At 43.1% G+C, this 22,844-nt stretch overlaps 5 protein-coding genes and 1 non-coding gene across 8 annotated transcripts; 1 reads left to right on the top strand and 5 right to left on the bottom strand.

Annotated features, from left to right (window-relative positions):
* Positions 1 to 1,269: 1,269 nt before the first annotated feature.
* On the bottom strand, positions 1,270 to 4,268 carry LOC104433492 (GDSL esterase/lipase At3g26430). Of its 2 annotated transcripts, none has more exons than XM_039301540.1 (5): positions 3,948 to 4,268; positions 2,594 to 2,803; positions 2,323 to 2,492; positions 1,883 to 2,219; positions 1,270 to 1,729 (listed from the first exon to the last, which is right to left on the bottom strand). In XM_039301540.1, the coding sequence occupies exons 1-5, from the start codon at positions 4,189 to 4,191 to the stop codon at positions 1,452 to 1,454; spliced, it is 1,239 nt and encodes a 412-aa protein (XP_039157474.1). In that variant the 5' UTR covers positions 4,192 to 4,268; the 3' UTR covers positions 1,270 to 1,451. The 2 variants fall into 2 exon arrangements, with proteins under 2 accessions (XP_039157474.1, XP_010044557.3); XM_010046255.3 differs by having other exon boundaries at positions 1,952 to 2,219; positions 3,948 to 4,267.
* Positions 4,269 to 5,635: 1,367 nt separating this feature from the next.
* LOC120288038 (GDSL esterase/lipase At3g26430-like) lies at positions 5,636 to 7,788 on the bottom strand. Its single transcript, XM_039301309.1, has 5 exons — positions 7,421 to 7,788; positions 6,844 to 7,053; positions 6,536 to 6,705; positions 6,152 to 6,422; positions 5,636 to 6,035 (listed from the first exon to the last, which is right to left on the bottom strand). The coding sequence occupies exons 1-5, from the start codon at positions 7,650 to 7,652 to the stop codon at positions 5,767 to 5,769; spliced, it is 1,152 nt and encodes a 383-aa protein (XP_039157243.1). The 5' UTR covers positions 7,653 to 7,788; the 3' UTR covers positions 5,636 to 5,766.
* A 524-nt stretch (positions 7,789 to 8,312) lies between these two features.
* Positions 8,313 to 10,856, bottom strand: LOC104433491 (GDSL esterase/lipase At3g26430). The gene is made up of 6 exons (XM_039301854.1): positions 10,851 to 10,856; positions 10,614 to 10,803; positions 9,540 to 9,749; positions 9,209 to 9,378; positions 8,860 to 9,130; positions 8,313 to 8,781 (listed from the first exon to the last, which is right to left on the bottom strand). Exons 1-6 carry the CDS (start codon positions 10,854 to 10,856, stop codon positions 8,513 to 8,515), a joined length of 1,116 nt encoding a protein of 371 aa, XP_039157788.1. The 3' UTR covers positions 8,313 to 8,512.
* A 2,185-nt stretch (positions 10,857 to 13,041) lies between these two features.
* LOC104433490 (GDSL esterase/lipase At3g26430) lies at positions 13,042 to 15,909 on the bottom strand. Of its 2 annotated transcripts, XM_039301551.1 has the most exons (6): positions 15,548 to 15,909; positions 14,554 to 14,763; positions 14,223 to 14,392; positions 13,874 to 14,144; positions 13,489 to 13,795; positions 13,042 to 13,386 (listed from the first exon to the last, which is right to left on the bottom strand). In XM_039301551.1, exons 1-5 carry the CDS (start codon positions 15,789 to 15,791, stop codon positions 13,527 to 13,529), a joined length of 1,164 nt encoding a protein of 387 aa, XP_039157485.1. In that variant the 5' UTR covers positions 15,792 to 15,909; the 3' UTR covers positions 13,042 to 13,386; positions 13,489 to 13,526. The 2 variants fall into 2 exon arrangements, with proteins under 2 accessions (XP_039157485.1, XP_010044555.1); XM_010046253.3 differs by having other exon boundaries at positions 13,042 to 13,795.
* A 1,285-nt stretch (positions 15,910 to 17,194) lies between these two features.
* TRNAR-ACG lies at positions 17,195 to 17,267 on the top strand. The gene has a single exon. It is a non-coding gene; the product is annotated as a tRNA-Arg (tRNA).
* Positions 17,268 to 18,134: 867 nt separating this feature from the next.
* On the bottom strand, positions 18,135 to 22,844 carry LOC104433489 (eukaryotic translation initiation factor 4B2). Its single transcript, XM_039301929.1, has 4 exons — positions 22,491 to 22,844; positions 21,455 to 22,455; positions 19,108 to 19,536; positions 18,135 to 18,457 (listed from the first exon to the last, which is right to left on the bottom strand). Exons 1-4 carry the CDS (start codon positions 22,581 to 22,583, stop codon positions 18,433 to 18,435), a joined length of 1,548 nt encoding a protein of 515 aa, XP_039157863.1. The 5' UTR covers positions 22,584 to 22,844; the 3' UTR covers positions 18,135 to 18,432.

The following is a 22,844-nucleotide window of genomic DNA, read 5'->3' as shown; positions in this document are numbered from 1 at the left end:
CACAATTCAATCACTAATGGCTTTCGTAACTCATCTCATCCACCAAAAATACTTTTTCATAAAATATTCTCAAATTATTTCACAACTCATGGCATAGACCGGTTTTATAAACCGAATCAAATTAAATGCATGTCATAAAGTATTTCACAAATTGATATATATATATATATATAAATTGATATATATAATATTTCTCAATTTTGTTCATTAAACAAAAAATATATTTTCATCAAATAATTCTCACACCATTCATAAATACAAAAACTAACTAACTATCCGATGCAAATTTTTTGCAATGAATATGCTTATTCATAACTCATAAAATATTAAATTTAAGAAATAATATCACTCACCTGGGAATGCCAAAAACCAATTTACATTGATTACTCAATTGATGCACTCAAATTCCTAACAATTAACCAGAAAATGATATTAAAAGAACAAGCAAAAAAAAAATATTTAATGAACGAATCAACTACATTTTTGCCTATAATTTGATAAATTGTCTGCTATGTGTAGCTTGCACACTAATTTCTTCACGTCATAACTTCCTCCACATAATTCCATTTTAAGCAAGTGTACAGTGTATATAAAGCCATTTCAATATACTACAAAAACCCCAACTTAGCCACTCAAAAGCCCCGAAAGTTACTGTTCAGAATATGACTCGTATGCTCGATAAACTTTGAAATTTCATTTTGGGCAAACCGTAAGCTCAAATTAAGATCCGTAAAATCATACGGTTTCACAACATCCTAAACTATCATTTATATATATATATTCACTGTCCGAAAGCTCCCTAATCAGCCGCAGAAAGTCTACAACACTCTGAATTATTATTTTTATATATTGTTGATGTGGAGTATTGAATGTGGCAATCGGCAAGGATATGGTGCGATTCAGGATATCTTGCCCTAGGGAATCTTTCGTTGCATGGACGGGTCTTCATTATCCGCAATTTTTTTTACAATTATTTATCTTGTAAGGAATGATAGGATCATTTTTGGCATGTTATTTTGGCTAAAGAGGTACCTGCCTAGAGTATCATTTCTTTTGGAATGCATTTTTTTCAATTGACATTATCATTCTTTTTCCCTTTCTTTTGCCCATTCCCTTGTGGAAGTAATATGGTCCTATAGAAATGGTCCAATGATTCCTACTGCACTCTTCACCGCTCATTTGAAAACCTATGCTTGGCACTTGAAGGGAAGTAATCTAAAAACCATTTGTCATTCTTTCTGGCATAGAAAGCAAACGCAGCAGTAATCATATCTTAAGATTGGCTAAAATCTTTTAATAAACTGAAGAAGATGCACACCAAGTTCCGAGATTGTACAGCTGCAGCAGCAATAAGCTAAAGAAGTCAGACGGACCAAGTCCTAATCACTGGTTTTTCTCGTCCATACAATGTTCAAAAACGAAATAGCTTCTCTGCATCCGAAAACGAGAGGTCAAACCGTCGATTGGTGATCCATTCTATGACATGCCATGTTCAGACGAACCGGCGGTTCTGAGTACGAGCCGTCGGCTATTTGCTCAAAAATCCATCGGTTTGCCGCTTCCGTGAAATGGATTCCATCCCAACCGACCCGGACCAACGGATCTTTGCATGACCTTGCGATTACGACCTCTTTGCCTTCGACTGTGATCTTGAATCCGCACCTCCTACTGTCGTCGTAGTTGTACTTCCCACCATGACCGCAGCAGGCTTTGAAAGGTTGCTGAAATCCTGCAAATGCGCAAAACATCATCGCAGGCCAAGAGTTACCAAGACAGCCTCCGATGGATTTCGTGATAGTAATCCATTGTATTCCATCCCTTTGCGTTTACCTAAATCTATGCTGAAACTACATGTTACTCGAGATTCTACAGTGACACGCACCTATCAAACGACCCATCCTGGAAAAGTTATTAGGTCTGAAAGAGGGAGTGAAGGTACTGAGGTAATCACCATGTTGGTGTGCTTGAGTAATGAGATTATACTTCACGGAGTACACATCAACATATGTTACTGCTGCTAGAGGAAGTTCTGTCCTGAGTGTATCCACCGCTTCCTTCAACTTGGCATTGAAGTACTGAGCCAACTCGTTGAAAGGTCTCAAGCAGCCATGCTCGTCTTCTGGAGCTTCGAGATGATACCGGTTCATGATGTAGATCAAACACCCCAAAGGGCCGGTGTTGTGTATCCAAAACGACCTTCCTCCTTCGGCATACACTTTCTGTTTCACATAAAAAAAAATTCCACTCGTCAAAATACTTCGGAAATGATTAGAAACGAATACGGGAATATCGACCAGAACTAGATTAGATAGACGGCGCCACCTTTATAGCATCTGAGAACTGAGCCGTCACGTCTGGAATGTATGCCTTTATCTGATCGATGGTCATGTTCTGCGTCAATCCGGCCGTGAGGTCGTTTTGGCCGATGTCGAACGTGTACAGAGCCCTGGAGAAGTACTCTTCTCGAGGCAATAATCTCGGAAACACGCCTCCTTTTTGTTAACAGGAGGCACGGCACATCAGAACATGAACATCCTCGTTAGCACCTGAAAATGACACCGGAAATATACAGTCCGCCGTCCAGAGTTGGTACCTTGAGACCGAAAATATTGCGACCTCGCGAGGAAGTCTGAGAACTCGACGAGCTGAACATTCAATGCGATCGGACTATATCCGCTCTGTGCCAGGGTCATGTTCTGAGGTCTAATCGGTGATCCGGCAGTAGCGAAATTGGCTCCATGGCTGAAATTTGAACCGACGGAGTCCAAATACGCACTTAGGTGAGGCAATCTCAAATCCTCCGCTGCCCAAGAAGGAAAGAAAACAAGAATATAAAGACCACTTCATTTATTTACTTCAAAAAATCACGATTAACCCAATAATATTTGTGGGAAAGAAAAAAGAAGTTATCGGGCTCCTTTCTTTTTTAGATCAAATGATTCTGGAGGATAATCTGGACATCATATGGCACAAGAAAGAACAATCAAAATCATCTGGACATACGAGAAGATTATTTTGTATAATTTTTCATATAGTCATGGATATAAAAAGATTTTGCTAACGAGTATTTTAGGAGTACTTATTAATCAGCAAATTAAAAAATTTTAAAGATGCATTCATTTCGTGATTTCCAAAGACTGATTGCTTATATTGTTTAGAAAAATTAGTTAACGAAAACTATTTTCATCATCGATAACAATTTATGCCTAATTAAATTCGTGGATGATGAAATAAAAATTCATTCATTTATTTTCTAAGCAATATTAGCGATTATTTTTTGAAAAATATTCTTAAAATAACTCACTTTCTGTGAAACGAATGCGCCTTAATTGTCAGTGCACCAATTACCCTTGTGTTAGGATTATAGTATTTCCTACAAATTTTTTTAAAAAGAAAAATCTATGCTCGAGCTCCTGAACATTCACTAATGTATTAATCTGGCCATAAAATATTCATATCGTCATAAGGCTAAACCCGAAAGCTTTTAAAAAAAAAAAAAAAACTTTTAAGATGCTTTACAAGCATTTTACAGCTTGCTTGGCTTTGCGTAAAAAGAATCTCATATTCCTAAAGTTTATGATAATAATAATTAAAACCGAAAATAATTTTACGATTTAATAAGTGCATACATAATTTAATAGCACCACTAGCTTTTATGCTATAACTTAGCTTTATTTAGAAAGATGTGCAAAGTTGACTGACGATAGTCGCATATATCGGCCCGATTACATATGGACAGATCTTATCTATTGGAATCGACAGCACGTTGAATTTGAAAATCTCATGGGATTGGACCGTGAAAACCCAATATTCAAATTCGAAAAATAATTGGAATAATGACATCTTCAACTGTTTTCAAGCAATCCCTCGCAGAAGAATTCGGATCTGGGAACTCTTGCTCTCATGAAACTCAAGATTCATTCCAAGGGGAAGCGAAAGATTCGTACCGATGAAATCGATGAGCAGGCGGCCGTCACAGTACCGCCCCGCTGGCCGGTGGAAGTACGTCTCTCCGTTTGGCGGGGGGGCCTGCCCGAACGCCGCCGACAGCCCTCCCGTGTCGGAGTTCGAGTCTCCAAAGTTGAAGATGGATGGGAAATCGCATGCTGCTGCAGCAGCGCCGGCAGCCGAACATGCCGGAAATCCAGAGGTCAGCAACGTGAGCGCCGCAGCCACCACCGCCATGGCCATTCGCAGGCCCGAGAAGACCGGGCTCCCTCGAGTTGGACTCGATTTTGCCCCAAGTGCGTGCACAGGCGAACGCCAGCGAGAGGAAAGAGTATTTATATAAGTCGACGTGGAAATATAAAAATGTTTCTTGCAATGAACGTTGCTTAATTTGAATGCCGTCCATAAACGTCTGACTTTTTGTGTAATAAATTCATCGAGAACATCCTGGAATCAAACCGGACTATTCAAGAACTGGCGGTGCTTAAAGGATCCGGTCTAATTTCCACTTCCAGGCGTGGAACTGTCCCCCGGATTCAACCAGTAATATATATAATATATTTTTAATTTTTTAAATGAAAAATCTTGAATCCCTAAGCTACTGGCTAGTTTTTATGTTGGATAATAATCTGAATTTGCCCATTCATGACAAGCTCTCTTACTTACATATTTCCTAACATAATAATATTATGGGTTAATACCCTGAAAAATCCCAAATTGGTACACCTGTGACAAATCTAACCCAAATTATTTTTTTGACCACCAAAAACCCCAAACTGGTATACCTTTGACAAATTTACCCTAAACTGGTACACTTGTGACAAATTTACCCTATGTTAGTTTTAGTTAAATTTTCTTGTTAAATTATAAAGTTAAATGACACGTGACAATTGACCGATATACCAATTTGAGATTTTACACTCTATTTGTCACAGTTTACAATTTTTGTGATTTTTTTGTGGTATTAATCTAATTTAGCGGATGGTATATTAGTCACAAATTTACCAGTTTGGGGTTTTTTTTTGTCGAATAAATTAGTTTTGGGTAAATTTGTCATAAATGTACCAGTTTATGATTTTTTTTATAGTTAGTCGGGGTAAATTTATCACAAGTATACCAGTTGGGGTTTCATGGTAAAAAAAATAGTTTGAGGTAAATTTGTCACAAGTGTACTAGTTTGGGGTTTTTCAAGGTGTTCACCCTAATATTATTGGTTCATTGACTCTAATCTCTAACTAAGAATCTCATCAAGAGGTGATTCAATTGTGTAATTCTTTATTGCATATCACAATGCTGACGCGTGAGGCTTGGCGGGACTATGGAATCGACGAGCCATTCCTGATTCCAATTTTTCAGAACCAATCCTTAATGGGCAATTTCTGATTTTAGAGTGGGAACCACCCATCCACACTATACTCACTCACACTCGAATATACATTTGGAGAGATCTCTCTTTGAGACTCCGACTATATTTCTGCGCTATTGACTAGTGGGTCGTGCAGCGATGTCTAACGTGCCATCGTTCATCTAATTAAAATAGTCATTTTCCCAAAAGTGCGTCTGAAAATCGGGTGCCTCGCGAAGCACGGATACGCAAAATTGCAAGATTCTTATACCCTGCTAGGTCCTAAGCTTGTAGATGATATCTCATGTGTTAATAGGCTTGTGATTCAAGATGATGCTGGGATTCAATGTCGGAAATGTATCTCCTGGTTTGCATTCCCGCGAAACCGCAAACTGAAAACAGCCCAAAAGCAGCACTGGAAAGAAACAACATAACGAGTTTCAGCAAGAGAAGACCACATGTTCATGTCCGCTTCAGGACGGAGGCATCCTCAGGCAAGCCGAGCTCAGCGGAACAGGTGGATCGGAGAATAAGCCACTCCTGATGTGTTTGAAGATCTGCCTGTTAGCCGCCTCAGTGAAATGGACTCCGTCCCAATTCACATGAAGCGCCGGATTGTCGCAGGACTTTGCCACCATCACTTCCTCCCCGTCCACCATCGCCGTTGCGCCACATCCCATGTGGATGTCATAGTTGTATCTTCCTCCGTGGCCGCAGCAAGTCCTCAACGGATGCTTGAACCCTGCATATGTAATTCGCGGGAGACAGTCTCATCCTAGATTCTTGTAGTCTGATCTGATGCTATGTCACTACAGCAGATTATATCTTTGCAAAAGAAAACTAGGGGAGTACACTAACCATATATCTCGGGATGGCTAATCAGGGAGTATTTCACCGAGTAGACATCGACATACGTGATCGCCGCCTGGGGCAACTCCTGCCTCAACTGCATCACGACCTCCTTCAGCCCGCGGTTGAAATCCTGAGCCACTTCATTGAAAGGAGACGCGCAGCCGACGGGGTCCACTTGTGATGCCAGGATCGGTACCCGTTCCATCACATAGGGGAGGCAACCGACCGGGCCTGTGTTGTGTATCCAAAAGAACCTGCCGCCTTGGCTGTACACATACTGCGCGCACACCGGGTAGTAGTTTTGATCAGGAAGAGAAAAATCACGACCGTGTGGTACGTCCACCAACACGATTCAAGGGGACGGGAAGTGTTTTTGGTTCAGGTACGAACCGAGACGATGTTCTTGAACTGCCCTAGGACGTCGGGAAGGTATGCTCTCACTTCGGAGGTAGACATGTTCATGAAGTACCCAGCCGTGAGGTCATTCTGGCCGATATCAAAGGTGTACAGAGCCTTAGAGAAAACCTCTTCCTTGGGCAACAGCTTCTCAAAGACCTCTCCTATATCCAAAAAAGTCTCATTTACATGATTATGAATGAATGCATCCGGCACCATGCCAGTTACAAAAGCTAAAAGATCTAGGACATCTAGGACGTAAGTTCCAGGACGAATGAGAACCAATGGATGGATGATTGCACCTTTTTGACGAGCCACTGGAGTTCGGTTATGGAACTCATAGAACTCGTTGTACTGAACGTCCAGGGAGATGGGGCTGAACCCCGACTGTTGAAGGGTCGTGTTCTGGGGCCGAATGGTGGAACCTGCAGTCGCAAAGTTGGCTCCGTGGCTGAAGTTCGAGCCCACTGAGTTGAGATACGCGCTCAGATACGGTAACCCCAAGCTCTCAGCTGTAAAAGACACGAACATCCTATAGTAAATCAAGTCTTGGCATCTAGAACATTATCCGATTGGCCAATTGAGTTGATATAGATCTCGGAGTCCGCTAGAATCTAGACGCTGTCTCAAAATATGATCAACCGGAGATGTTACAGTGAGATTTCAAGGAAAAAGTACTATGCTTTATCAGTAAAATTTCGGCATCCTGGACATCGATCTCATGGCTAACTTCGGATAACATGTCTTTGTTTAGATGTTTAAAGCTGCAGTATCTGGTGTTGAATGTCACCAGAAACCGAGCAGACGTATAGAAGAGGCAGAATTCGTGAGAAATGGAGCTCATTATCGGTTAATTTTTTTTTTTTTTTGATGTGTTACCTATGAAGTCTACCACGACGCGGCCATCAGTGTACCTCCCGGCAGGGCTGTGGAAGTAGGTCTCGCCTTCAGGCCACGGGGCCTGGCCGAACACAGCTGACAGGCCGCCGGTGTCGGAGTTTGAGTCTCCAAAGTTAAACATTGCCGGGAAATCGCAGGATGCTTGAGCCATGCCTGCCAACCGACACAGCAACAGCGCCGTGAAGAAGCAGGAAGAACATCTGGCCTCCATCTTTAGTGAGAGAAACCCAAAGCGAGCGAGAGCTGAAGCCTCATTAAAAGTTGAGGCCTTTATAGGTGATAACAAGTCCAAAACCGACGGAGAACTGGATGGGATATGACCATTGAAGTTGTTTGTTTGGATGAGATCAGAAATCTGTAATTTTCTTTTTCGTTTTTATGAAATTTTGTCGAAATTTGAAGATATTTACTCCCATGGTAGAATCTCATCAGATCTTTTTTTCTGGTCTATTTCTCCTCTCCGAATGGAGGCCCATCCTTTTCGGAGTGGTTTGAGGGAGTCAAGACAATTTCTTATCAAGATATTAGATTACTTCTGTGGACCAAGTTAGTAATCTTAAGCTTAGATATATGCTGATCAACATTTGCATTTCAATTGTAATCGAAAAGAACAAATCGTCCTCATTTTCACTATCTCTTATCGAGTTACTTACCAGACAAGTCTCGATGAAAAAATTGGAGCATGTCTAGCATTGTTGCAGCAACTTTTCTTGCAACAACGAGGCATGAAGATACGGCATCTCGACATAGCGTCTAAAGTGCTGCGGTAACTTTTATAAGTATGCTTCCTAGCTCCTAACTTGTAGTAAACTCCAGCAAAGACTTGGAAAGTTCAGATTGGGCAAGGTTGGGTCATTCTTGCTGTCGGTCATTTTGTTATTCAATCACTCTCTCGTGAACTTTCATTTCATCCCTTTCGTCTTTAAGAGAATTGACAGAAAAGAGAGATAGAGAGAGAGCAAAATCTGATCCTCAAATTTGCAAATTGAGCAGCTAAGACAAGAGGATCAGAAGGGCAACCAAGAAAGAATCTAGCAAGGTGAGAACTCGATTCATAAGGCTGGCGACGACTCAGTGAGAGGGACGCTTCTGACAAGCCTTGTTCAATGGAACAGGCGGGTCAGAAAACGAACCGCCCACGATGTGATCGAAGATCTGCTTGTTGGCTGCTTCAGTGTAATGGACGCCATCCCAGTTCACGTAAACTGACGGGTCTTCACAGGAATTTCCCACCAACACCTCCTTCCCGCGCACCGTGATCTTCGCGCCGCAGCCCATGTGGATGTTGAAGTTGTACTTCCCTCCGAAGCCGCAGCACGTCCTCAACGGTTGCTTGAATCCTGCATTTCCACGACAGACGTTGGTCATCGATCGGAATCGGCTGATGCTGGATGTTTCATGGGTCGCTCGATACTTACCGTACTTCTCGGGTTGGCTGATCAGGGCGTATTTGACTGCGTAAACGTCCACATAGGTGATGGCAGCCAACGGCAGTTCCTTCCTCAATTGGGTCACGACTTCCTTCAATCCGCGGTTGAAATGCCGCGCCACTTCGTTGAACGGGGACGCGCAGCCTGCACGGTCGACTTGCGACACCAGGATTGGGATCCGCTCCATCACGTAAGGGAGGCAACCGACCGGGCCGGTGTTGTGTATCCAGAAGTACCTCCCTCCTTCGCCATATATATACTGCGCAGTGCGGGTTACATTTTAGTAATGAGAATACTCGCACTCAAATGGATCACAAGGTATATCTAGTACACTGACCGAGACGATGTTCTTGAATTGTCCAAGCACATCGGGTATGTATGCTTTTACTTCGCTCGTGGACATGTTCAGGAAGTAACCGGCCGTGAGGTCGTTCTGGCCGATGTCAAATGTGTACAGTGCCCGAGAGAAAACCTCTTCCTTGGGCAACAGCTTCTCATAGACCCCACCTTATACTCGAGAAATAAAATTCAGTGACAGGATCACTTAGAAGTGAAAATGCTAATGCATCATCTACAATGGCGCTAGTTGCGAGCCGTTTGACTCTTATACAGATGATTCGGTCCTGTTTTAGGATATCAAAATTCCTTGAGATTTAAGATTCTTATACCTCGGGTGCGGGCAACTTGCGATCGGCGGCGGAACTCATAGAACTCGTTGAACTGAACGTCCAGGGAGATGGGACTGAACCCCGACTGGTGGAGAGTCGTGTTCTGTGGTCTAATGGTCGAACCAGCGGTCGCGAAGTTGGCTCCGTGACTGAAGTTTGACCCGACCGCGTCCAAGTACGCGCTCAAATAGGGCAATCCAAAGCTTTGAGCTGAAAAGAACCAGACACACACACACACACACACACACACACACACAAACACACACACAAACACCTTTCATTACTTCTTCTGGAGAAAATTCAATTCAATGCTGAATCAACACATTTGTAAGTTAGCCGATGGAGGATCACATAAGAATCCTCTGTTTGATCATGAAACTCCATCTGACCTATATCGCCAAAATAAAAATAAAATAAAATAATAATAATAATAATAATAATAATAATAAAAAAAAAAAAACCGGGAATCCTGTCCAAAAACTGGAAGATAAAAGAAATACTAGTTCAAATCCCATGCCAATAATTTCCTCAGGCCCACTATTGAAGTGCTCTGCACTACGCCATTAACATCAATGTCTGCAAGTCGCTTTCCGTGACCATGGGGACCAAGGGAAACTTTGGATTCATGTCCTGACAAAAGATTCGTCGGTGGATTTTGTGCATCTACTTTGCTTGAACATGCTCGTGTGATCATTACTTTATTCCCACGAGGACACGATTGATTTTTCTACATACTACCCATGTCGCTTTCTGCTAAATTGCTTTTGGCTATGTTCTATTTATGATGGCCTGTTCTACGCGAAAGCCGGGCTTCATGCCTTCATTTGGTGGAATCGCATAGTATTCACGTTGCCTAATAGAACCATATTTTAAATCTCATCCACCCTTCTTTGAATCTTAATCATTCTATGATGTCACACGGGGAACCAATATCACGACTTGTTTTCTTGTTTTTCTTACTACAATAAATGTGTACATTTGACTTCTTAAAGAAAGTCTGTCCATCCAGGAAGCAGCCTAATTTTGAGCAGAGTAAAAAATAAAACATCACGAGAGAGGCATCTAGATCGGTACCTATAAAGTCAACCACGAGGCGGCCGTCAGAGTACCGCCCGACAGGCCTGCGGAAGTGAGTCTCCCCATGAGGCGGCGGCGCCTGGCCGAACACTGCCGAGAGGCCGCCGGTGTCGGAGTTCGAGTCTCCAAAGTTGAATATCGCCGGGAAATCACACGAGGCAAAGCCAACCTCGCACTCCCAACCAAACTAGACAGCACCAACACGGCGAAGAAGCCACCGAACGAACGTCTAGCCTCCATGGCGAGACCGAGCGAGACCTCAACCGAGAAAGAAGAGAGAAAGAATTTGTTTTCTCCTAGTGGGGACGAGTGTGCAAAGTGAAGGAGCGTGGCGTTGGAAATTGGACGAGACTTGAAAAGGGCAGCGCTTTATATAATGTGGTTGGATCAAATCAATCGTTCACGCGGCTCTCTTTTGTCACTTTCAAGGCAATGATGGCATCGTTTTGGACGGACAGAGATGAAAATGTGACTTTTCATTTGGATAAGGACTCGTGGTGAAGCTGTCGTGGAGGATAACTTCTGTGATTGTTTTACCATGTTATAAGGTTGGTAAGTTCTTCGGTTTGGAATACTGAATGCGGCAATAGGCAAGGATATGGTGCGTTCCAATTAGAAGAGGATTCTGCTTTATGTTGAATATCTTTCATTGCATTGAGGTGTCTTCATTATCCGTATCCTTTTGTAGATGCGAGCTTTTTATATAATAGAAACCGGGGCTAAAAAGGTAACCGCCTCGAGCATTATTTCTTACTGCTAAGATGGGGCAAAACTATCTATGAAGATCAGCTCATTTTTTGGCAATGTTTCCGCGGATTGCGTGTTTTTTGGCAATATAAGATCACGCATATCCTTTCCGGATGTTTCGAAATGTAATACATGGGCCAATTAAACCCAGGCCCATGTCTTTTATAGACAATCTCAGCCCATCTTCATTGGTTCTTCTCCACTCATCTAACATGAAGTCAAGGCAGTGGACAGAAACTCGATTTCGTAGTACATGAAATTGCAAAGTTTTGCATGCAGGTTATGCGTAATGGATATAATCGGCGTAACGGTGAAAGACAAATGTTCACCATAAATGAGCTTCTTTGTAGTGTTTAGGAGTTGATACGTCGACGGTTGAACATGGTTTAGTCGAGTCATTCGTTAGAGTTGTGTATTACTAAGTTTTTAATATCGTTTTTGATTAATTGATGGGTATGCAAGTGCGTTAGCTCGAATGACTACCGTAGATTGGTTTTCAACTTTTCTCAAGTGAATAATACAATTTCTTCTAAGAATTTGTAAAATTATGTTTTTAAAATGATCGAGATTTGATATATTATGAGTTATGAATAAGCATGTTTATTACATAAAATTTGGATCAAGCATTTACTATGTTTTAGTATTTGTAAATGATGTGAGAGTTGTTTCGTGAATACACACACATATATATCGGTTTGTGAAATGTTTTATGACATGCATTTGATTAGATTTAGTTTATAAAGCTAGCTTATGAAACGAGTCTTGAAGTGATTTGAGAATGTTTTATGAAAAGTATTTCTGCAGATAAGTTGATTTGCTAAAAGTTATGCGGTTGATTTTTGAAATGTATTGTAATGATTTTTGGATTTAGCTTAATGGATTGTAGATGATATTGTGAATTGATATTGATGTTTAATATCGCCGTGATCCCAGTAAGGGATTTGTGGGTATATGCATACTAATCTAGGATATTCTTGTGGGCTGAGTCACCAGTTAATAATAGGTAGAGATCTTATTAGGAGAGAATCTTGGTCATCTTATCACAAGGTGTTGTGTCATGACCATGAATTGATATTAAGCAAAAGATTGGTCAATAAATGGACCATTGATGTGTGGTTTCATATAAGATAGATTAATGGGATAGACCATAAATGTGTGACATGAGATTAGTCAATGAAATGGATTATTGTTTTGTTTTTTGTGATATTGATCAATGGGCTGGACCAGTAATGTTTATTTCTTATAATCTTGAATATTTCTACTTTGAACATATTATGCTAAAATAAGAAATATTACATTTCGATCTTGAAGGTTTGCTAAATTTTTAGATTTGGCAAAAGTGAGTTATGTTTGTATTTAAATATGCAAAGTAATTGCTTGATCCATATTAGCTCATTATTTTTTCTTATCATGTTTTTCACGTTCCTCAGTTAGTAGCGTTAGAACGAGAGCATCATCACAGGAACTTTTGGGAGCTAGATATTTTGAGTATAGTTGAGGCTGCATCTTTTCGAAAAAGAATGACCGTGTCAATCCCTCATCCCTATAGGATTTGGGATGTGACACAAAAGCTACCAAACCATTTCATATTGAATTTAGCATGAAAGAATGTTTCGAGAGAATTGAGAGCTGAATGATTCATAAGATCGAGATGAATGATGTTTTGAGAGACATAAGGTCTTGAATTTGAATTAGGATTCCGATATCTACTGGTTCACATGCCGAAGCATGGGGACATTCTTTAGGTTGGATGCATAGATTCCCCCAAGGCCGACATCACCGTTTCGATATATGCCGATCATGACATGCCAACCACTAACAGACCACATGAGGCCATGGCATGGTGTTCCACGAACACCTAAGGAATCCTCTTGGAATTTCCATTCACATCATTGTCTTCCGATGCTCGACGTTCACTCTAACCTGGTCACTGTTCAATGTTTGATGTCGCGTTCCGTTCATTTTCTTCCAACCCAAGAGAGCCCATTTCAGGATAGTCTAGCAATACATTATTCTGTGCAACCTATTGAATTAAATGTCTCATTACACTGCAGTTATTCGGGAAGCAGCTCCGACAAGATCGTTGGAAATCAAAAAAGAATCTTATCTCGAGTCAACAACCCACCTGGAACAAGGTGAGAACTCGATCCAGAGGGTGACGACTCAGGGAGAGGGAAGCCTGTGACAAGCCTTGTTCAATGGAACGGGCGGGTCAGAAAACGAACCGCCCACGATGTGATCGAAGATCTGCTTGTTGGCTGCTTCAGTGTAATGGTAGCCATCCCAGTTCACATAAACTGATGGGTCTTTACAGGAATTTCCCACCAACACTTCCTTCCCGCCCACCGTGATCTTCGAGCCGCAGCCCATGTGCATGTCGAAGTTGTACTTCCCTCCGTGGCCACAGCACGCCCTCAACGGTTGCTTGAATCCTGCATTTCCACGACAGACGTTAGTCATCGATGGGAATCGGTCGATGCTGGATGCTTCATGGGTCGCTCGATACTTACCGTACTTCACGGGTTTGCTGATCAGGGCGTATTTGACCGCGTAAACGTCCACATAGGTGATGGCAGCCAACGGCAGTTCCTTCCTCAATTGGGTCACGACTTCCTTCAATCCGCGGTTGAAATGCCGCGCCACTTCGTTGAATGGGGCTGCGCAGCCTGCGCGGTCGACTTGCGACACCAGGATCGGGATCCGCTCCATCACGTACGGGAGGCAACCGAAGGGGCCCGTGTTGTGTATCCAGAAGTACCTCCCCCCTTCGCCATATATGTGCTGCGCAGTGCGGGTTACATTTTAGTAATGAGAATACTCGCACTCAAATGGATCACAAGGTATATCTAGTACACCAACCGAGACAACGTTCTTGAATTGTCCGAGCAAATCGGGTATGTATGCTTTTACTTCGTTCGTGGACATGTTCAGGAAGTAACCGGCCGTGAGGTCGTTCTGGCCGATGTCGAATGTGTACAGCGCCCGAGAGAAAACTTCTTCCGTGGGCAACAGCTTCTCATAGACCCCACCTTATACTCAGGAAATCAAATTCAGTGTCGGGATCATTTAGAAGCGTAAAAATGCTAATTCATCATCTAACATGGTGCTAGTTATGAGCCGTTCGACTCTTTTACAGATGATTCGGTCCATTTTAGGACATGAGAATTCCTCGAGATTAAGATTCTTATACCTCGGCTGCGGGCAACTTGAGATCGGCGGCGGAACTCGTAGAACTCGTTGAACTGAACATCCAGAGAGATGGGACTGTACCCTGTCTGACGGAAAGTCGTGTTCTGGGGTCTAATGGTTGACCCGGAAGTCGCGAAGTTGGCTCCGTGACTGAAGTTCGATCCGACCGCGTCCAAGTACGCGCTCAAATAGGGCAATCCGAAGCTTTGAGCTGAAAAAACAAGACACAGACACAAACACCTTTCGTTACTCCTTCTGGAGAAAAACCAATTGGATGCCAAATCAAAACATTGTAAGTTAGCTGATTGAGGATCACATTTGAATCGTCTGTTTGATCATGAAACTCCATCCGACCTATAAAGCCAAAAAAGAAAACGGAAATCCTGTCCAAAAACTGGAAGATAAAAGAAATACTAGTTCAAATCCAATGCCAATAATTTCCTCAGGCCCACCACTGAAGTGCTGTGTACCACGCCAATAACATTAATGTCAGCAGGTCACTTTCCATGACCATGGGGACCGACGGAAACTTCAGATTCATGTCGCGACAAGAAGATTCGCCGGTGGATTTTGCGCATCTACTTTACTCGCACATGCTTGTGTGCTCATTAGCTTTGTTCCCACGAGGACTCGATCGATTTTTCTATACTACCCACGTCGCTTTCTGCTAAATTGTTTTTGGCTATGTCTAATTTGTGATGGCCCATTCATCGGGCGAAAACCGGACTTCATGCCTTCATTTGGTGGAATCGCATAGTATTCACGTTGCCCAAAAGAACCATTATTTAAATCTGATCGACCCTTCTTTGAATCTTAATCATTCTACAAATGATGTCACACGAGGAAACAATATCACGACTTGTTTTCTCCTTTTTCTTACTGCTATAAATTTGTTCATCTGATTTCTTATTGAAGGTTTGTCGATCCTGGAAGCAGCCTAACTTCTAGCAGAGAAAAAGAGAGAACATTGCGAGAGAGCTTGTCTAGATCGGTACCTATGAAGTCGACCACGAGGCGGCCGTCGGAGTACCGCCCGGCGGGCTGGCGGAAGTAAGTCTCCCCATGAGGCGACGGTGCCTGGCCGTACACCGCGGAGAGGCCTCCAGTGTCGGAGTTTGAGTCCCCGAAGTTGAATATCGCCGGGAAATCACACGAGGCATGAGCCAATGTTGCACTCCCAACCAAACTAGACAGCACCAACATGGCGAAGAAGCCACCGAACGAACGTCTGGCCTCCATGGCGAGACCGGGCGAGACCGAGCGAGACCTGAACCAAGAAAGAAGAGAGAAAGGAGAAGTTTTCTGCAAGTGGGGAGGAGTGTGCAAAGTGAAGGAGCGTGGCGTTTGAATTTGGACGAGACTTGAAAAGGCCAGCGCTTTATATAACGTGGGGAGGATCAAATCAATCGTTCACATGCCTGTTCTTTTTTGTCACTTTCATGGCAATGATGGCATCGTTTTGGACGGACGGAAATGGAAATGAGACTTTTCATTAGGATAAGAACTCCTGGTCATGTTTGCCGTGGTGGATGACTTTTGTGATCATTTTGCCTTGTTATAAGATTGGTAAGTTTTCGATTTGGAATAATAAATGCAGCCCCCGGCAAGGATATGGTGTGATCCATTTAGAAGGGGACTTTGCTCTCTTTGGAATCTCTTACATTGTATGGAGGTGTTTTTGTTATCCTGATCCTTTTGATAATTATCTGTCTTGTAAGGAATAATAGGATCATTTTTTGTGAAGATCAGCTCATTTTTGGCATGTTCCCATGAATTGCATGTTTTTAGCAATTCAAGATGGCAACCAAATCATTTTATATTGAAGTTGGCATGAGAGAATGCTTTCAAAAAATCAAGAGTCAAATAATTCATAAGGTTAAAATGACTGATACTTTAAAAAACATAAGGCCTCGAGTTAAATTCCCACATCTACCATTTCATATGCTGATGCATAAGGATTGCCAAAGTAACTTGGGGTTGGATGCATAGATAGATTCCCCCAAAGGATAGCATCACTGTTTCGATATATGCCAATCGTGTGTCTTCCGATGATCGACGTTTACTCTAACCTGGTCACTGTTCGATGTTTGATGTCGTGTTCCGTCCATTTTCTTCCAAACCAAGAGAGCCCAGGATACCCTCGCAAGACATTTTTCCTTGCAATCTATAGAATTAAATATCTCATTACACTACAGTTATTCGGGAAGCAGCGCCGACAAGATCGTTGGAAATCGAGAGAATTTTATCTCGAGTCAACAACCCACCTAAGAACCATCAATCTTTCACCGTCTCCGAGAAAACCGGTTCCCGATAACATAATTCAATTTTGGTGCCTTCGTGAGATGACTCATCCACGTGGTGACGGAAGGCTTGCAGATACGAACAGACGGATGGTTCGCAAGATTGGCTCTTCAAGCACCCTTCCTTTCATTTTTCCGGAGTCCCACTTTTGGGGCTTGGAAAAGTCCTAGTTTTTCTCTTTCTCTTGCACGATTATGGAACAGCCCGTCTAAACCTAAGGAATAAGTTCAGTGAAATCAGGAAGAAACTTGGTCGAGGAATTGATCAGTCACTTTTGGGCATCTGAAAAAGCTTGTTGATTTTTTAATATACTTAATTTAACGCTCCCTGGCACCGTCAAGGACTCCATGGCCCAATGGATAAGGCGCTGGTCTACGGAACCAGAGATTCTGGGTTCGATCCCCAGTGGAGTCGATCTTCTTTCAGTCTCTTTCACTTTTTATTTTCGCTTATTTTCCCTGTTCTGAATTCGAGTAAAACTGCATTCTCGGATTCCATGGCTCGCCTTGTGGCTCAATTTCACCGCTTGTTTTTGTCAACTGAAGGAAGGACATCCGTCTGCAAAATTCAGGACTAGTTCGGCCATTTCCATTGACGAGTTCAATTCTTTGGAAACTCTCCAAGAAACAAGAGGCAACTCATACTGCCCTACCAGAGCTTTGTTTTCAACGGGCAAACGTCCTCACATGCTTTCAGGTCTTACGTCGTGCGTATGGCATCTATTTGTTTACTCCTACTTCACCACACGCGGCGCCTTAAATTTCAGGCGACCATTCCGCTAGATTGATATAACTCAGCATTCTCCGTAAACAGATCAACACAGGGTCGTCCAGTGATGGCTTACTTTGGACATGGAACACTAAAACTGGAATTGGCAAAGAGTTACCTATCAACCGTCCTATGAATGAACCGAAAATCCGTCGAGTCATACAATCAGTCTATTGCTACTAGGAGAGCTTCACCAAGTTCATCCCTGCCGCCCAATAAGGACTGTGATTTCTTCCCTACTAAAATCAAGAGGACAATAGACTCGAGATGGGATTCCCCCAGCATTTGCATTTTCCATTCAGAGACTCTTCGCCCATGCCTGATTGCTTAGTAATACGAATACCACAAAAGCAGCGTTGTTTTGCCGAAATCCTTCCCTGTCCCATTGAATAACTATATTCAAATACAAATTTTTTCTTCACAACACCAAAGTTCCATTATCTCCTGTAAGAGTGACAGCCTGACAGGAGCTGCACACTCAAAACCCGAATTTCAAAACATGACACAGAAATGTTTCGCGATGAAAGGATCATCAAATATAAATTGCCAATCCATCGGCAAGCTACAATCAGACTACTGTATAAAAATTGGTCACATAATAGACTTCCACAGACTTGCAGTGTCCTCAACACAGGCAAAAATGAGAATTAGAATCCAAAAAATGCATCTGTCCCCCCGCAGCATTAAACAATTCCTGTTCTAACCAGACGAAAGTTATAAAAAGACAGATATCAATGCGAAAAAAACAAAGAAGCAAAACAGTATCTGCTTCAAGCTGTCAAAAGTCGAGAACCCCAGGAAGTCCAGCTGTTCACCATCTCTCCCTCGACCTTGACCTGGCATGTAAGAGCATCGGGTTATAAGCATTTCACATTTTTTTTGACTTCTGATACCAAGCCAGATGAACTGACATAGGATTCCAGTGAATCAACATGGCATAAAGAGCAACAGCCCAAGCAAAAATTCCGTGCACCTTTAGCACATTAGATTATGTAAATAAACAGCAAGGGAGAGAATACTCTCAATTAAGTTTCAAAAGCTATTTGATGCATCATTTTAGGAAAGGCATAGCAAACAATCACTTGAAGAAAGAGAGAAGATTAGCTCAAAGTAACAGTCCCATCATCAGTGAATCCACCAAAGCATAACAAATCAAACTTGGATTACATCAAGGAAGGTCAAGCTCAAAAAACTGTACAGTAAATTAAATTTGTTTGACATTACCTTACATTTTATCATATTAACACTGAAATCACATTAAAGCTGCACACTACAAATCAGATCAACTTTCTAAAGTACCCAACTTTGCCAAATACAAAGTACATAATTTCTTTAAGGAAATTGCCAATCTATTTCCATTGTATTAATCAAGTCGTAGATTTTGAAGCCTGATGACAAGAAAGTTTCCAGAGAAAGAACACAGTGCTAGTTACAAATTTCCCAGATAGTAAAAGATGAGCACGAGTAATCATAAGATGCATTCTACCTGTTGGAATCTCTACTGGCCAAAAATCCGCTATCCCTGCCACCTTGAAATGGTCTTCTGTCGTTCCCAGACCTGGACCATGCATCTCCCATGCCACGGGATGAAGGACGATCGTTGTAATCCATACTACGAGACTCATCAATTGACCCAGACCGTGAAGGTGGCCTATCAGAAAAGCTACCGGACCTACCATACCCAGAACCAGGCCTGTCAACAGATTTTTGCCCAAATCGAACTTTATCATCCAAATCACGGGTCAAAGCTTCCAGTTCCCTTTCCTTCAGAGATATTGCATCACTCAAACTGGGTTGGTCTGCTTCAGATCCTTGGGAATGTTCATTGTTTGCTTTAAGAGCAAGTTCCTTCTCCATTTCTTTCTTCAAGTTCTCTATCTCCTCCTTCAGCATCTTTTCCTGCTCTGTCTGAGGCCTGAACACCTTACTTGAATTAGATGCCAAGGGTATCCATTTGCATTAACTTTAAGAAAAAGGGATCAGAACCAAAAGTATCAGCAAGGCCATGGAAGGGCACTAATGCTACACCTAAAAAGCATGTATAGAGGCAACCAAATACCGTCTAACCGTTATCAGGAATCTAAGATCGTTAAAAAGAATTAAATTTTCTTTGCATGAGAAAAAAGCTCAATTCACAAAAGTAGGCTCCTCGTATGGTTTCATTTCCCAAGGTGGAAGGCAAGCAAAGTACCAACAAGATATCTTCCCCACTAAAGGAGAGCATAAGTTAAAGGAAGTTTAGGGTAAGCACATGAAAGACCTTATGGCAGAACATTATCATAACACAAACCATATTGACACAATCCAGCATATTCACCAAATATTAGTGCTCTTGGATAAAAATGTCTCATTAGTTTAGCTGCTCGCAATGCAGAACAATGCTCTAGCTTTTGTTATATAAATGCAGCTAGTTTTTGCACATAAGAGAACCAGCATGGCTACAATAGCACTCCCCATAAATCAAAACAATGACTGCTTCAACTGTGCTTTTCTTTACATTACCATCAATAACTGTGACTACAAAGTAGTGAAGTCTCTATTGCTACAGTAAAGCAACAGACAAACAACGTAGGTAAAGGACAGGGAAAATGCACAAGTTGTTCTCTTATCCTTAACACTAAACAGTCCAAAAATAAAGGTGTGTCTGCCTATCAAGGCATAGACTTCTCCACGGTCAATTAAGGGCGTCTTAAAATATTTTGCATTCATTAAATCACCTTGGGAAGCTAAAAGACCCTCTTCTCTTCCCCCATTACTTTCTGGTCAACCAACAAAAGATGGACATAACCGGCAGAAATCTTCCAATAAACATGAATATATGGTGAGAAAGTTATGTTGGCTCTGACAGAATTTGGTGCTCATCTAATCATCATTCAGTAATATAAATACTTGAAAAGAAAAACAGTGCAAAAAAGACTCGAGATCAAGAGATCAACAAAAGCAGAAAAAGTCCATCTTCAGTGCAGGAATATTATGTGTTGGGTACTTAGAACAATGTACAAACGTCTTCCAGAAGGGAATGTTATATTCCGAAAACACACACGTCAAACTCTATATAAAATTCAGGACTCTTCTCTCAACAAAACATTATCCCAACTACCTGCAAAATAACTCTTTCCTCGAATTCTCACATGATTTGGTTGTCTCAAAGCAATGTTTTCTTTAGCGAATGAGATTTTTACTCTAAAACAATCAAACATTGTTATCTTGTTAAAAGAGAACTCAATGGATTAGTTCTCACAAGGTCTCTTGTGGGAGATGGACCAATCTTGTCCACTTCCCCTCCATCAAATCACAGTTCAAGTAATGTTTAATGAAACGGTAATAAAGTGATGAGCCAGAAAACAACCAAATCATGTAGCCAATTAGCATATAGCAGAGTGCTTTAATCTTAATAGCTTTTCCAAGGCAATATCTAGGTACGCTTCTACATTATTATTCCATCTTCAAATCATGATAGAAAGTACAACAATCTTTAAGGATTTTCCTCTTCACAGATTCATGCTATCAGGGTACTATTACGTCCACCACATATCACAAAAAATCTAAAGCATCGTCAGGAGACTCAAGACCAACCCAATGCCGCCCACTTCAAGCATCAGATGTGGAAAGTACAGATGAACAGTAAATCACCGATCACACCCACTAGTCTGATGCACCTCCCAGTACCTCCACTATGGAGTCATAAATTAACAAAGGACGCAAACCATGATTTGCAGTCAAGAATTCCAGACAGAAAGTTTTCTTTAGTAAACGACACTACTAGCCAACTGCATTTTCACAAGCATTCAAAGACGACATAGCATCACATAATTAGGATTGGATCGACAAACCTATCAACGCGGCGATGCTCCAACTCAAAATCAATTTTGCGCCAGTCCATCCCTTTCTCCTGTAGCAACACTTCCCTAGGCTTGGCATCTCCAAATGGATTAACTTTTGGCCTTGGCCTGGCCACATTCTCAATACCCTGCAGCCCTTGACTCTCAGACCGGCTTGACTGCGCACTGGATGGCCTGCTTGACTGTGCACTTGTGGGTCTGCTCGTCTTCTTGGTCTCAATTTCTGATTCCAGCTTCCTGTAATCTAAACCCTTCTCAGCCAAGACATCCTCTCGTGGCCGGGCTGCTCCAAATGGACTCGCCCTAGTAGATTTCACCACTTCATTTCCCACTGAATCACCCTTAGGCGGAGCCAACACCAATTTGGGGCGCTCTGTGTTAAATCCCCCTCCTCCACCTCTGTTCCAGCGGTCAGGCTCCATCCCAGCATCACGGAACCCCGAGCCGAAGGACCTTGAAGGAGGTGGAGGTTGCGGCTTCTTCCCCACTGCCCAATTATCAACGTCATCAGCCCTAGAGCCACCTCCAAGAGAATCATACCTGGTCTGCCTTGAGGAATCAAGTGAAGGCAGAGGCTTCTTCCCCATTGCCCAATTATCAACCTCATCAGCACGAGATGGCTGGTCGAATTCCGAAACCCTAGACGACGGAGGACCATGGCGATCATCCTCGAAGCCCCCGTAGGATCTCCGACCCCCACCACTGCCTCCGCCGCCCCAGGAAGTATCCCCATCCTCGCGGCCCCGGTTCGGCATCGGGCCGGACCTCCCGTAGGAGGAGAACCCGCCCCCGAGCCGGCCGTACTGCATCTCCTCCGCGGACCGCTCCTTCGGGCCCGTGGGCAGGCGCATCATTTCGTCCGGGGTCAGGCCCTTGGAACCGCCTCCCCGGCCGCCGCCCGCGGAGGCGGCGACATAGAACTCCGTCAGCGACATCTTCTTCTTCTTGGGCTTGGCGCTGACGGCCTCCCTGAGACTGGGGAAGTTCTGCGGCTCGGCCCTGGCGGGGGCGGCGACGGCAGGGGGGCGGCGGCTGCGGCGGCGGCGGCGGCGGCCTCCTCGGCCTCGGCCTGCTCGGCCTCGGCGGCCCAGGCGCCGATGTTGCCCCACGGCTTCGACATCCTTTCAGCTCGAGATCTGGAGATCGACTGGAGAGCGGGGGGCTGCGAATCGGAGGGAGGGAGGGAGGGAGGGAGGGGATCGGTCGATCTGCTCGGCGGCGCCGGTGAACCGAGGCGGGGCTCCGTCAATGGAGCCGGAGCTCCGGGGGCATACGAGATTATCGGGGGCGGAGAGAGGCGAAGGGTTTTCAGGGCTGTCGCTTCGCGGCTCGATGGTGATGATGGTGCGATTCGCGACGGGACGCAGATGATTTCGTTTTT

The sequence above is a fragment of the Eucalyptus grandis genome, chromosome 9 (genome assembly GCF_016545825.1).
Source record: "Eucalyptus grandis isolate ANBG69807.140 chromosome 9, ASM1654582v1, whole genome shotgun sequence".
NCBI lineage: Eukaryota > Viridiplantae > Streptophyta > Magnoliopsida > Myrtales > Myrtaceae > Eucalyptus > Eucalyptus grandis.
The sequence above is the reverse complement of the archived record's forward strand: the minus strand, read 5'-3'. Positions and strand labels throughout refer to the sequence as shown.